Source organism: Mobula hypostoma, chromosome 7, assembly GCF_963921235.1.
Source record: "Mobula hypostoma chromosome 7, sMobHyp1.1, whole genome shotgun sequence".
NCBI classification, from domain to species: domain Eukaryota; kingdom Metazoa; phylum Chordata; class Chondrichthyes; order Myliobatiformes; family Myliobatidae; genus Mobula; species Mobula hypostoma.
The window spans coordinates 84,390,522-84,406,029 of record NC_086103.1 but is presented as its reverse complement, the minus strand read 5'-3'; the positions used below and the strand labels follow the sequence as shown (position 1 = coordinate 84,406,029).

Genomic DNA, 15,508 nt, shown 5'->3' with positions numbered 1-15,508 from the left:
CATGTCTGGCCAATTTTTGCTGCTCTGCATTCACAGGGAATCCTGTAAACTTCAGCTGGCCTGAGTCCCAGGTCATATCTGACCCACATAAGCTGTGATTTGAGCTACCTTATGGGTTTGTGGGTGGTATTAAACCAATATTTCTTCAGGACACTGGTGATCCTTCCAGAAACCATGGAACCGTGGGAAGACAGGCAGTAGCGATGGGTTCCTTCTTGTTAGGTTTCCTGGTTTTTTCGTCATCCTTTTGAAGGGCCTGATTGATTTCCTTCACCTCGTAGCCATTCTGTAGGAACGTCTTGTGTAATCATCTTATTTTCTCATGGAGACTATCGGGGTCTGAAATAGTTTTCACATGGCTAATCAAAGTAGAAAGAACTGCTCTACATTGGGAGGTGTGATGGTGGCTGTTATTGTTGAGGTATAAGTCCATGTGAGTGGGTTTCTGATAGACACCATGTCCAAGGCTACCGACTGGTTTCCGTCATAATAGAATGTCCAGGAATGGGAGGCAACCATTCTTCTCCATCTCCATGGTAAATTGAATGTTTTGATGTAGGCTGTGCAGATGGTCGTGGAACTGTTGAAGTGCCTGGAGTCCAGGAGGCCATGCTGCGAAGGTGTCATCGATGTATCTGAAGAAGCATTTGAGGTGTAAGGGTGATGAACTCAGAGCCTCTCCTCAAAGTCCTCCATGTAGAAATTAACAATAGCCAGTGACAAGGGTGATCCCAAGGCAACTCTACCCATTTGTTCACAGTAGTTGCCCTTTCAAGGAAATATTTTGCTGTAAGGGTGTGTTCAAAAAAGTCAATGGTACCCTCTTCAAACCTTGACTGCAGGAGGTCCAAGCTGTCCTTAATGGGAATTCTCATGAACAGGGACACCACGTTGAAATTAACCATTATGTCCTCTGGGGTCAGCTGGATGTTGGTTATCATATTTACGAAGTCTGTTGGGTTTGTGATGTGATGTGGGTTACCTGGAGAAATCAGCAGTAGCAGAACATTACATTCGTGATGGCCATAGGATTGACTTTAATGGCGCAAAACTGCTGTGCCTCGCCAATGGATTTTGGGGCTGCCTAGTGAAGAAAGCCATTGAAATAAAACTATAGGAAGAGAGTTTTAACAAAGATGAAGGTCTTGCTCCAAGAAGAACCGGAATTTGACTGTAAACAAGGTGGGACAACAGAAACCTGATTGGATGAGGACTAACCAATCAGGAGGGGCAGATGACGGGGATATAATTGCCCCGGCTTAGATATGCCCAGACATCATCCCTGATAAAGATAGCAGAGTTTGTTGTGGAAACATCGGTTAAAATCAAAACCTGTACTCAACTAGAAGCCCGAGAAGAGTTTATTTGTCATATATTTGGCATTTATAGCGAGAGGATTCGAGTACAGGAGCAGGGAAGTACTACTGCAGTTGTACAAGGCCTTGGTGAGACCACACCTGGAGTATTGTGAGCAGTTTTGGTCCCCTAATCTGAGGAAAGACATCCTTGCCATAGAGGGAGTACAAAGAAGGTTCACCAGATTGATTCCTGGGATGGCAGGACTTTCATATGAAGAAAGAGTGGATGAACTAGGCTTGTACTCGTTGGAATTTAGAAGATTGAGGGGGGATCTGATTGAAACGTATAAAATCCTAAAGGGATTGGACAGGCTAGATGCAGGAAGATTGTTCCCGATATTGGGGAAGTCCAGAACAAGGGGTCACAGTTTGAGGATAAAGGGGAAGCCTTTTAGGACCGAGATTAGGAAAAACTACTTCACACAGAGAGTGGTGAATCTGTGGAATTCTCTGCCACAGGAAACAGTTGAGGCCAGTTCATTGGCTATATTTAAGAGGGAGTTAGATATGGCCCTTGTGGCTACGAGGATCAGGGAGTATGGAGGGAAGGCTGGGGCGGGGTTCTGAGTTGGATAATCAGCCATGATCATAATAAATGGCGGTGCAGGCTCAAAGGGCCGAATGGCCTACTCCTGCACCTATTTTCTATGTTTTCTATATACTGGGAAAACACTAGATCCTTTATATATATTTTGATAATAAACTTACTTTGAACTTTGATTTATAAGGCACAAAATAAATTATGTCTGATCTGCTAAGTGGCTCCACTGTTTCCTGGTTTTATTTCAAAATTACAGCATCTGCAGTTTCTGTTTTATCTCTTTCAAGAACACGCCACCTTGGAAAAACCTCCACCCTTCTCCTTGACAGATGTTTGTTCTCTAATTCTTTCAGCTCTGCTGAGAAGTTATTAATCTGAAATATTAACTTGCGCCCTCCTCACAGATACTGCCTGAACTTCTGAGTATCTCTTGCACTTTTTAAAAATTTTATACTAAGTAAATGCAAGTTATTTCTCTCCAAGAGCTTCCCAGACTGTGACACATAACTGAAATGTTCCCACATCATTGATCTAAGCATCATTTTCTTCCTGTGACATCACTGACTTGCTGTGGGATTTAGTTCAGATAATGGACATAATTTAAAACTGAACACATCCAGTTGGTAATATTTCATTTTTTTGTGATTTTGCACATCTCAGTGTTTGATTCCAAGGACCAGGAGCCTCAGTCCAGGCACCCAGTGTCAATGCTGCTTTTAGAAGACAAGGTCCACATTCCCAGATTTTTCTACTATAAACAGCATTTTCCCGAGATGTATCAAAACAAACAAATGGGTAGCTTTGGAATTAGATTGGTTGCTTCAGTTTAAAAAGAAATTCCAAGATCCTCTTAGTGGGAACTTGTAGAAACTGTTAGCTTTCAGAAGTGCTTTCTGTATCAGAGAATCAGTGTGGAGTTGGTCTAAATATGCTCAGCCCATAACAGAAGTATAACATTGATACACTGCCAAGTTAGCCAGAAGTGTCAAAAGCTTTACATTCTTTAAAACACTGATGAAATTTCCAATAGTTTGAGGTATTAAAATAACTTGTATATGCTAAAGGAATTTCAATGCTAAAAACCCGGGAACACTTTAACACTAATAAATACTTGCATCACTTTTAAACACCTGTATGCACTTAGAGAACTTGTAAAGGAACAATTCTTTGAAAGGTCTGAAAGACAATTTTCTAACTAATGAATTTGTGTGAAGCTCTTTCTAAATGACCAGACTCTTATTGGAGACTTGTGGCAATTTTATTCAAATCAAGTACCCACACGACTGACGTGACCTTGGCACAGAATACATCGACGAGTGTGAAATACTGGATTGTACTGTGAATGGTACAGTGGTAATGCTTCGGCTTCACGGCTCCAGCGACCTGGGTTCAATCCTCACCTTCGGTGCTGGCTGTGTAGAGTTTGCATGTTCTCTCTGTGACGGCACGGGTTTCCTCTGCGTGCTCTGGTTCCTTCACACATCTCAAAGACTAGCTTGGTCGGTAGGTTAATTACTTACTTACTGCTGGTTACGCTGCTGGCATTTAGGGCAGCAATGAAAGTCCTCCATCTCTGGTGGTGTTCAGGGCTTTCTTCATGTCAGTCATGCAAATATCATGAATGCCATTGCACTCAGATGTAGAGGGATTCTTCATTGCTGTTTCTGTAACAATTTTGGTTTACCAGTCAGGGCTTCTAGCTTTCAGCTGAAACGCCAAACCGAGAGGACTGGTGGACCACTCTTGGTCTGGTCTCTACTCTTTGACCCGTTTGGCAAGAGTGACCCTTAACAACAGCCAAAGCATAAAGCCCTGACCCCAGCCAACATCGTTCTCTGCGTCATTGAGGCACACAAGCCTCCAATCCTTGACAAGGTTGTGGTCCCCTTGGAGAGGTAGGCTAATTGGCCATTATAAATTATCTGCATATGTAGGTCATTGGGTGATAGGAAAACTAGGATAGTGTTAATGGGAATGTGAGACAGGATTGGTCAGAAGGAATGTGCTGAGGGAATTGCACTCAGATCTGGCACAGATTTGAATAATCTCTTTCTTTCTCAGAAGAAAATCTGTGAATCACTTAGAGCATTTAGTTTAAGTTCAATATGTCATGTTGAACTTCATGGAGAATTCAGCACCAGAACAATTCTGCTGCCAGAGGCAAATTGAAATTCCCATGATCTTGTATGCCAAAATTGCTCTCAGTTGTTAGGATAATACTATCATATTTCCCTGTCATTATCCTACAAACCCCAGGCCTCTGTGTTTGCGGTAATTTTAACATATTTTGTGGATTATAATGGATACTTTACTGGTGATTTCGAGCCAAGAACCAAACTGAAATGGAAACTGTGTCAGATTAACAACTGCCTTCTTCTAACCTGTTTATTCTAGCCATCTTCTCTTCACACTCTCAGTTCCTGTGCAAGGTCCTACCCCAAAATACAAACCTTCTTGTGTTGTGGTAGTTAATGGGTTAATCCGATGCCATTCTGGTAGCCGCTCCCACATGGGAAGAGGTCACGTATTGTACAAGCAGCGTTATCAATAAAGTTCAGTTCAAGATCCTGCATGCCGGCTTCCTGGTGCATGCGCTGGACCCTCCCTCAATATCGAACACACCATCTTGTTGCCTCTACAGATGCTACTTGACCTTCTGAATTCCTCCAGCAGCTTGTGTTTTGGTTCTCTCCCAGCATCTGTAGTCTCTTGTGTCTCACAGGACTGGACTTTGAAGGAAAGTGTAACTGAGGTCGAATGTCAGTAGAGCTCTCACTGAAGCAGATGTAAGGACTAAATTTCTTATGTTTTTAACTACCAAATGGACCAAGAGCATATTTTTGAAATTATATTTCTGCCATTTGAGCATGAACTTTCAATATGAATATGAAGGAGTTGAAGGAAAAACATTCTGATAGTTAATAGATGAAATGACAGCAGCATACACAGTGGGATTCTGCAGGTGCTGGAAATCTTGAGCAACTCACACAAAGTGTTGGAGAAACTCAGCAAGTTGGGCAACATCTTTGGAATAAACCGTAGACATTTTGCTCTGAGACCCTTCGGCAGGACTGGAAAGGAAGGAGGCAGAAAGCAGAATATGAAGGTGGTGGGGTGGGGAAGGGAAACTATCAATGATAGGTGAGACTTAGGTGAGGGGAAAGGTAGGTGGTTGGTGGGGGGGCGATGAAGTGAGAAGCTGGGAGGGGATAGGGGAAAGAGGTAAAGGGCTGAAGAAGGAGGAATCTGATAGGAAAACACAATTGACCATGAGGAAAGGAAAGAAAGAAGGGAGCTAGAGGGAGATGATGGGCAGGTGAGGAGAAGGGGTAAGAGTGTAACTGAATCAGGGGTTCCCAATTTTTTTATACCAATACTAGTTAGTAGGGAGCCCTTGGACGCCAGGTTGAAAGCCTCTGAACTAGATAGAGGAATGGAAAAAGAAAGAAGAAAGGATGGTGGGGTAATTACCATAAATTGAAGAAACTGATGTTCATGCCATCAGTTTGGAGGCTACCAGACAGAATATGGGGTGTTGCTCCTCTCCTTAGATTTATTTCTATGTTGACAGTGCCTGCAAAGGCAACCCCTATTGCCTGATCCTCACACACTTATTAAAGTGATGGCCTCCTTCTTGAACTGTGGTGTTTGTGCCAGGCTTGCTGTCAAAGAAAGAAGCAACTTGCATTTTTATGTAAATACCTTTCATCAGCTCGTGAGGCTTTACAGACAATGAGGTATATGCTGCTGTAATGGAGGAAATGTGGCAGCCCTTTTGCATACAGTTCAGTTCTCCTTCGACTTTTATATCCCTGAAAAATATCTATCCATATTTTCTTTTAAATTGATAACCAGGTCTTCCTTTAAAATAATCCCGAAAGAAATAGATGTAACAAAAATAGATGCAAAAACTCCAACCCTATAAATTCCCACCCATGCACAAGTAACCCCGAGGTGCAAGAAAACAGCACTGTTGCGCAAAGCCAAGCCCTGCTCAGAACCTCGGGCACGCCCCCCGTCCTCATATTTTTGATTCAGAATCCTGCAGCAGTTTTCAAAAGGGTTAAGTTACTTTGGTTTTGAATGAGCTTGCCTGTATTATGCTGGGCTTTCTGGCCCCTTCCTACAGCCATTTTCCTGCATGGGAGGACTCTCCTTAGAAGCTGAATTATTTTGGTTTTCAAGTTTACACAATCCACGTTTTCTAGCAATTCTCTTTTGAAATGACTCTTGGCTATACTGAGAGGATCACAGTAATACCCGTCAGGTATTAACGTTTACTGGGAGGATCACAGTAGTACCCGTCAGGTATTAACGTTTACCGAGGGGATCACAGTAGTATCCGTCGGGTATTAACGTTTACTGAGAGGATCACAGTAGTACCCGTCAGGTATTAACGTTTACATGTTTTGCAGGGCTCCTTAACCTTGCATTCTTCAGAAAGAAATGACTTCTTCAAGAAATGGCACTTCATGAACAGGTGGAATGGGAAAGCAGGGAAATTCCAGTAATCCTTCACTTCTCTTTGCTTTGCATGATGTATGATTCATTATGAAGAAGTCATTCAGATAGCATGACCGAGATTGGGAGCAGTCACAGAACAGCTTTTAACCAATCCCTCTCAAGGGTTCGAGGCAACACAATATGATCCATTTTATCACAGCTCTGTTCACTTATTTGGGTGTCAGCATGACTCTCACTTCTGAACCAGGAGTTCATGTCCTGCTGTGGAGACTTGAATACAAAGTAAAGACCACTGCTCTAATGCAGTACCAATGGAGTGCTGCACAGTCAAAATGCTGTCTTTCAAATGAATTGTTAAACCAAGGCAGTTATTAAGGTCTTCATGAAGAACAGGCCCGTCTCTCTGGTCTGTCGGTCAATGCATCACCAATGCCAATAAAAACAAACTATTTGGTAACTTGTGTTGGTGGGACCTTGCGTGTATGAATTGGCAGATTTATTTGGAGAACAGGGGTCACCTTAATTGACAATGATGCACATTAATGTTCTGAATGAATTTCACTTTACTTTGAATTTACTTTTAACTTTGAACTTTGACACACTATGAATGGAAGCTCTTTTCCTTATCTGTGATACATGCAGCTGTATTATTAACTACAGTTTTTATTGCTGAGGAATGTGTGCCTCCTGTAATACTCCAGTGACATGGTTAAGTCACTATTTACTTACAGTATGTTGTACAAATCTAAGTTTGTGACCTTGATTGCTGGCCTACCTTGAGTAAGTTGAGAATAGGGGAGTGGTGCTAAGTTTTGCCTCCTTGCTACGTGACTGGTAGAATATAAGAGTGTAAGAAATAGGAACAGCAGTAGGTAATTAGCTTCTCTAGTCTGCTCTGCCATTCATTAAAATGTTGACTAATCCAGTAATCACATAAATAATACTTTCTTGTTCTTTCCTCAAACCTTATTGTTCAAATATCAATCTTTGTCTTGAATATATTCATCGACTCTTTCTCCAGAGACCTCTGGGGTAGAGAATTACAGAGTCCTAACTGCTTAAGGGAAGAAATTTCTCCTCATTATTGTCTTAATTGGTAAATTCTTAATCCGAAACCATGGCCTCAGGTTCTAGATGTCCCTACTAGGGAAAACATGCTCTCAGCATCCGTTCTGTCAATCCCCTTAGATGATTAAAGTCTCACTAATATCATTCTTATTCATCCTCTGATTCATTTAAATCCCGGTAGTGATGGATGCAATATGTTTAACTTTTCTTCCTTTTTTCCAGAAACCAACTTACTGAACTTTCTCTGCAATACCTCAAATGTCCTTAAATATAAAGACCAAAACTATACATGATATCCCTATTAGTTTTAACAGTACCCATTTTCATATTCCATTCCCCTTGCAGTAAAGACCAATATTCTATTGTTCTTCCTAATCACATTGCCATACTTGTGTTTCAAGCATTGGGAGCTCAGATCCTTTGGTTCTGCAGCATTTAGTTGTCTCAGTCTATTTAAATAATAATTTTCTCTTTCTTTCTTTCAAAGTGGATAAATAACCTCATATTTCCCTATATTATACTCCATCTGCCAACTTAATGCCCACTTATGTTATCCATCTATATTCCTCTGCATGCTGTTTGCATTCTCCTGACAACTTACTGACTCAGCTCTCTTTGTACCAATAGCAGCCTTGGTTCCAGGACCAGCTTTTATTGGTTTTCATTCTTTGCCTACAAAATATGCAGTTCCATTCTTCAGGTCATTGTCATAGAGCCGGGCTTCCCAATCTTGTTTATGCCATGGACCCCTACTATCAACCAAGGGGTCTGCGTACCCCAGGTTGAGTACCCTTCTCATAGTGTGTGAATAGCTGAAGCCCTAGTATTGATAATTGTGACAACCAATAGTTAATAATTATCAGTTCAAAAATGATCCAATTAGCTGTTTTCTGATAGTAAGCCACTCCTCTGTTCATACCAATATATCATTTCAAACTCCTCAGACTCTGTAATGTAATTCTTTCACTGTGCATTGGATGTGTCAGTCCTTTGTTGGTGTTGCCAGTGGTAGTGATACACTTCAAGTCTTTAATGGGATTATTCCTGGTCAACAGCAGTGACAGGGAGCTGGATTCTGAAATCCGGTCACATTGACTGTACTCGATTATTTTGATCTTGCTCACCAATCATGCCTCTTCAACAAAAAAAAATTCAAACCAATCTCAAGGTCTGTGAAAGCAAGGTTCATCTCAGCCACATTCAAACAAAGTAACCTCACTGTTAAACCAACCCCAGCAATTCCATGTTTTTCAAAAATAAAACTTTCTATAGAGCATACTTAAATTCACAAGAAAGTGCATTCATGGAGAAATGAGAGGGACTGAGGAGCTGGTCAATGGCTGGGACACAGAAGAATGCCCTGTTGAGGGTTGCAGACTGATTAGTTCCCTTCAAGGATAGGAATATGGAGCTCATTCTAAATCTCTTCATGACTTAAAATAAACCTCTCTAGTCCAAGTGGCGTATCTCAGCAACCTATGTTTAAGTATATGTTGCAACTGTTCTTCTTTATATATTGTACTTGTTTTTCAGGAATGTACCAACATTTGTTGTAATGCTAATAACTGCACTCTGAAGGTAAATGCAGAATGCGCTCATGGGATCTGCTGTCATAATTGCAAGGTTAGAACCCATTATCTTAAATTTATTTGTATTTGATGTTTTGCATACATCCAATAATTCACCATTAAATCGAAATTTGCTAGGCTGCTGAAAATAAAACCTAATAGGAGCCCCAGTATTTTTATGAGGAAAGAAATCTGCAGTGCTTGCATTCAGGGACTGAGAGTCAATGCTGCTCCACGTAACCATGCAAACTCCCGACTAAATAAATTCAGCATGGTTACCAAGATGAGCCCAGTAACTAATATACTGCACTAATGCAGGCAAAGCTTATTAACCTTTCTGATAGACTGGGTTGAATACTGAACTAAAACTCTCTGACGATTGCCATACACTGTCAGAGCTTCCTCAGTGATGCTTCTTCAGACTTCTCACCCTTCATTGAAGGAACGGAGAGAAAAAAAAACAAATATTCATGGTTTACCAAGAGTCCTCATTTGGGTGGAAAGGACCTGTGGTAAACACGTGAGGACTCTAGATGAATCTAGACCTACATTCTATTGAAATTGACTAGTGACTTTCAATGGCATTACAAGATAGCTCACACTAATGTTGTGGCAAATTTTCTCTTCCTCTAGTTGAAGAGCTCTGGCACAGTGTGCAGGAAGTCATCGGGACCATGTGACCTACCTGAGTACTGCTCTGGCACCTCGGAATTTTGTCCAGCCAACTTTTACCAAATGGATGGGGTCAGCTGTGATGGAGGTCATGCTTATTGCTACAATGGGATGTGCCTGACTTATGAAAACCAGTGTGTGCTACTTTGGGGTGCTGGTAAGATCAAAGGGAAGTCTCCGTGACCCTCCTTTCAGTTCTATCTTCTGTATGTTTTCTATATTAAGAAAGTTTTGGGAAAGGTGGTGATGGTGGTGGTGGATTGGAGTTGGTCAAAAAATCAGCTGACTTGTAGTCTATGTTGGAAGGTCTGTGTTGTAAATGACAGATGAAGCAATGAAAGAACTTGAATTTGTAAGGCATCTTTCACAGCAACAAGATTTCCTGAAGAGCTCTTCAGCTAAATAAGAGGAGTCAGTTGTAACCTGTGTAACTGTAATAACTATTTTGTACACAGCAAACTCTTGGCAACAATGTAGAAAAGATTATGACTCTATTATTGGAAGATGTTGACTGCAAGACTAATATTGATGGGAGCAACCAAAGCAGGGAAAGAAGCCCTACCACACGAGGTCATGAATGGTGGTGAAATGTGGGGAGTCTCCTTGATGATGGCGGGGCCTGCATGTGATTTTAAAAGTAAAGAATAAAGCATTCACAACCATGTTCAAACAAAAATATCAAATAGAGATCTATTTAAGCGTCGTTCTGACAACCTCACCTTCAGAAAAGCCATACTCCAGCTAATTAGATTAATTCTGTGTAATATCAAGAAATGCTTGAGTGCACCAGATACAGTGAAGGCTACAGGCCAACACCTCAGCTGTAATATTGAAGACTAGCTATTCCTCTAGCCAAGCTGTTCCAGTACAATTACAGAACTAGTATCAACCCAGCAATGTGGAAATATGATCAGATATGATCTGTGCACAAAAAGAATTTCAAGTCCAATTTACCTAACAACTGTCCAATCAGACTGCTCTCAATAGTCAGCATAGTTACTGTATTTGTTGATAGTGCTATCAAGCAACACTTAAGCACCAATAACTTATTAATGTTATAGTTTGGGTTACACTCATCTCCAGACATCACCTCAGCCTTGGACCAAATATTAACCAACGAGCAGAATTCCAGCAATGAGTTGAGACAAACTGCTTTTGAAATCAAAGGAAACATTTGACTGAGTATGGCATCAAGGTCCCAAGGAGAATTGAGGTCAATGGGCATCAAAGGAAATCATTTAATGCTTGAGGTTATATTTTGCATGAAGGAAGATTGTTGTGGCTCTCAGAGGACAGTCATCTCTGTCCTGCAGGAAGTCCTAAGGGCATTGTATCAACTCCAATTATTTTAACTGCTTCTTCAATAACTTTCCTTCCACTATAAAGTTAAAAATGGGGATGTTTGCTGATGACTGCACAATGTTCATTCCCATTTGCAACTCTTTAGATAGTGGAGCAAAAACAAGTTGCTGGAGGAACTCAGCAGGTCAGCAGCATCTGTAGATGCAGAGGGGTTAATGTTCGAGACCCTGCATCGAGACTTTGATTCCACAGATGCTGTTTGGCTCGTTGACTTCCATCAGCTCTTTGTTCCTCACCCCAGATTCCAGCATTTGCAGGCTCTTATGTTTCCTTAATCAGGAAAGTTACTCATGCCCGCTGGAAGCTAGATTGCAGTGAGGCATTAGCTCAGATTACAGGTTAGTCCATCTTCACATGGCCAGTGTGGAAATATACAGTAGTTCCGATATTTATTGATTTTGCTTCAATATTTTGGTATGTTTTGATCAACAAGAAAGTTGTTGATAGTTGCAAGTTAGTTGAAAATTACTATCTTAGGCTTTGAATGTCATTGCTACTTGTTGAAAGTTTTCTGGCATTTCCTGGTGATGGTTTTGAGTGAGGTCCTGCTCCCTAATTGAAAGTAACTGATCATCTTCTCTGTTGTTTCAGGGGCTCGAGTTGCTCCGACAAAATGTTTTGAAAATGTGAATTATGCTGGGGATGCCTATGGCAACTGTGGCAAAGATCATCGGGGAAATTACCGCAAGTGTGACACTAGGTATGAAGGCACCTGCATTCATTTGTCTATTTCCAGTTGTATTTGATTCAGCTCATGTGGAGCAGCAGAGAGACTGGGAGGGGAAGACTAGGTAACCTGAGTATCGTTAACAGCACCAGTAGAGTGGGCAATTTCACACCATCCACCCAATTAGCCTTGGACTTCAACGAAAGTTCTTAATCTACTAAACCATATTGCTGATTTCTATTTGTTGCCTGTCTAATGTTGCCAAAGATTAATTTAATGGAGAACAGAGAGAGAGAAAGAAGCAAATTTATTTGTATACTTGCACAATCTTAGCATTTTCCAAAAGACTAAACAACCAATAAAGTTCTTCAGTCATCATTGCTATTGAGGAAATATACACACAAGCTCCCACAGATGACATTGGTCAGATAATTTGTATTTTGTTCAGTAATAGTTGAGGGAGAAATATTAGTGGGATCCAGGGAGAATCAGTGCAATAGAGTCTTCATTACATCCGAAAATCAGCACAGCTTTATCTGGGGCAGATGATGTCTCACCAATTATAATTCTTCAAACAATTAACCAAGAAAGTCGATGAGGATTGGGCAGTAGATATAGTTTATATGGACTTCTGCAATGGCTTTGGTAAGGTTTTCCATGATAGACTGATATGGAAAATTAGATCAGATGGGGTCCAGGGAGAGCTGGCTAATTGGATACATGATTAGCTCCGTAGCAGAGGGTGATGGTGGAAGGTTGTTTTTCATACTGGAGGTCCTGACCAGTTTCATGCCTTTGGGATCAGTGCTGGGCCCATTGTTATTTGTCAGCCATAACAGTGATTTGGATGAAAATGTACAGGGTGTGGTTAGTATGTTTGGAGAAACATAAAATTAGTGGTGTCATAGATAGTGAAGGAGGTTATCAAGACCTGCATGAGATCTTGATCAGTTGGCGAAATGGGCCAAGTAATGGCAAATGAAGTTAAACTCAGTGTGCAAGATGTTACACTCTAAGACAAATCAGGGTAAGATTTTCACAGTGAACATTTGGGCTTTGTGAGGTGTTGGAGTTCAGGTACATGGCTTCCTGAAAGTGGAGTTACAGGTAGATAGGGTGGTAAAGAAGGATTTTTTCAAGCTGCTTTCATCAGTCTGGGTTTAGAAAGGGCACTGAGTATAGAAAAGGAACTGATATATTTCAGTTGTAATAGTTGTTGGTGAGGCCACTTTTGGAATATTGTGTTCTGTGTGGGTCACTCCACTATAGGAGAGATGTCGTTCACCTGGAAAGAGTGCATAAAAGGTTTACAGTGATGTTGCTGCGATGTGAGGGAATGAGTTTCAGAGAGATGTTGAGCAGGCTAGGACTTTATTTATTGGAGTGCGGGAGAATAAGGAATGATTTTATAGGACTCAAGGGGCATAGGTACGGTGACTGCACAATCTTTCCCCTAGGGCTGGGGTATCAGGAACTAGGTTTAATATAAGAAGGGAGAGATTTAATAGTAACTTCTTCACTCAGAGGGTGATCCATATACAGAATAAGCTGTCAGAGGAAGTGGTTGAGATGATTAACAACATCTAAAAAGCCCTTGTACAGGTACATGGATTCAAAAGACTTAGATGGGATATGGGCTCAGCGAGGGCAAATGGGTGTAGTTTAGATGGGAATCTTGCTTGGCCTGGACCAGTGGGGTCAAATGGCATGTTTTTATGCTGTCCTATTGTTTGACTCTAGGAGTTGGTTATGGTTTAGCAACTCATCCTGAAATGTAGTATTTTCTCAGTATTGAACGAAACTGTTTGCCGAGAACTTCAGTTATATCTTTGGAGCAAAACATCTCATGATCTTCTGACAAAGGTGAGAGTGTTACCATTCAACCATATTGACAACTGAGCATGCTAGTACAGGTGGTCCTCGTGTTATGCCTCTTCAGGTTATGGAAATTCGCCCTTACCAAATTCACAAATAACTTTCCAAGAATTTGAGATGCATAATAAAATTTTCCCTCAAGGAATCTGTGTGAGGAAAAAGTCAAATCAACGCAATTTACTTTCAGCTTGCGTTTCTTGATGCATGCACAGATGATGTGAGTAAGCATCATGAAAAATTAAGTTTTCTAGGAATGCAAACCCCCAATAATTTGGGTTATGTGTAAATAAAACAAAATATGGCCACAGGGTAATAAAATAACTGTGGCAAACACTTCAAAATTAAAGTTCCGTGATTAATCGTACATTATGAGATCTAGATGCAATAGAGTCATACTCCACAGAAACACTGTGCCAACTTATCATTCATTCTCCAATGATCTTATGTTAATCTCTCTATATTTCTGGAAATTTCATTCAGATTCTACCACTCACCTACACGCTTGGGGCAATGACCAATTAACCTACCAATCTGCAAATCTTTGAGACATTGGAAGAAACTAGAGCACTAGGGAGAGCCCACCGTTTTCACGGGGAGAACATAAAACACCCACTGAAGCAGCCAATAAATCTGCTACCTCACTCTGTAGGGAAGTAATTAAAGGAGAGAAAGAGAAGAGAATATGTGAGTAAGAATATAATAAAAGATAAAGGGCAGAAGGAGAAAGAGGGAGTGGGATAGATGACAACAGGGAGGAGAGCAGGAGTGTGAATGGACATAGGAAGTAACCAAAGAGATGGGCAAGTCATGGGAGGGATGGAAATTGGGGAGACCATGAGGAAGAGTGCAGCACAGAAGGTAAAGGAGATGGTGTGGGAATGGTGGACACCAACAGAAAGGCAGAGGAGTGAAGAGTGGCATGAAATTACCAGCTAAGACGTGTGTTTTAATTCAACAACCTATTTATGACAATATTATACACAAATTCCTGAACCAAAAGGGACAGGTTGGTATTTGGCATCATACACACTGTCGGTCAATAACAAAGATCAGTATCATTTTTGTCAACATAGTCTTTGTGGTCTAAAGGGCTTGTTCCCCTGCTATAATCCCTCCTGGGTTCCCAGAATTGGTTTAATATTTGTGTTTTTATGTTTTTAAAGGAATGCCAAGTGCGGGAAAATACAGTGTCAAAGTCATGCTAGGAAACCGCTTGGGCCAAATGCTGTTGCCATAGACACCACTATAGTGGTAAACGGGAAAAAGGTGCAATGCAGGGGAACCCATGTGTACACAACTCTCGAGCTGGAAGGGGACATGTTGGATCCAGGACTGGTCATGACTGGAACAAAATGCACTGACAACCATGTAAGTTATTCTGCTAGGAGAAATGAATGGGTGTGAGGTATGATTGGACTGAGTCAAAATGAGCAAATCTAATTGACTTTGAAACAGCAGATGCTGTTAGTTCATGCAGAGACACAGCAGGTATCAAGGAATTCAAACAGAATTTTGGCCTTTAATAAAAATGGGACAGTGTCTCAAAGTAAGAAAACCTCACGATAACTGGTGAGACTACATCTGGAGTTCAGCATACAGTTATAATTACAAGGGGTGATTGATAAGTTTGTGGCCTAAGGTAGAAGGAGATGATTTATACAGCTCTTGTTACATGCACATGCAGTTCAACTCTGAGTGATTATGCAGAAAGTTTGAAGTTAATAACTCATCTCCTTCTACCTTCGGTCACGAACTCATCAATCACTCCTGCTGTGGACCACTTTCTGGAGGTCCAAGCCGCTGACTTCTACAAAGAAGGAGGGGACTATGTTGAAAAATAAATGGGCTAGGTTTTCTAAAATTGACTCCTGCTACCTTCGGCCACAAACTTATCAATCACCCCTCGTATATTGATGCTCATAAGAGTGAGAGG

General features: G+C 41.1%; 1 protein-coding gene across 1 annotated transcript in view; it reads left to right on the top strand.

The window, feature by feature from the left end:
* Positions 1–15,508, top strand: part of adam19b (ADAM metallopeptidase domain 19b) — a 199,658-nt gene that overhangs the window by 153,837 nt on the left and 30,313 nt on the right. The window contains exons 13-16 of the mRNA XM_063053687.1: positions 8,965–9,054; positions 9,633–9,828; positions 11,625–11,733; positions 14,739–14,943. Of these exons, the coding sequence (XP_062909757.1) occupies positions 8,965–9,054; positions 9,633–9,828; positions 11,625–11,733; positions 14,739–14,943 (600 nt within the window). The remainder of the gene's footprint in view (positions 1–8,964; positions 9,055–9,632; positions 9,829–11,624; positions 11,734–14,738; positions 14,944–15,508) is intronic.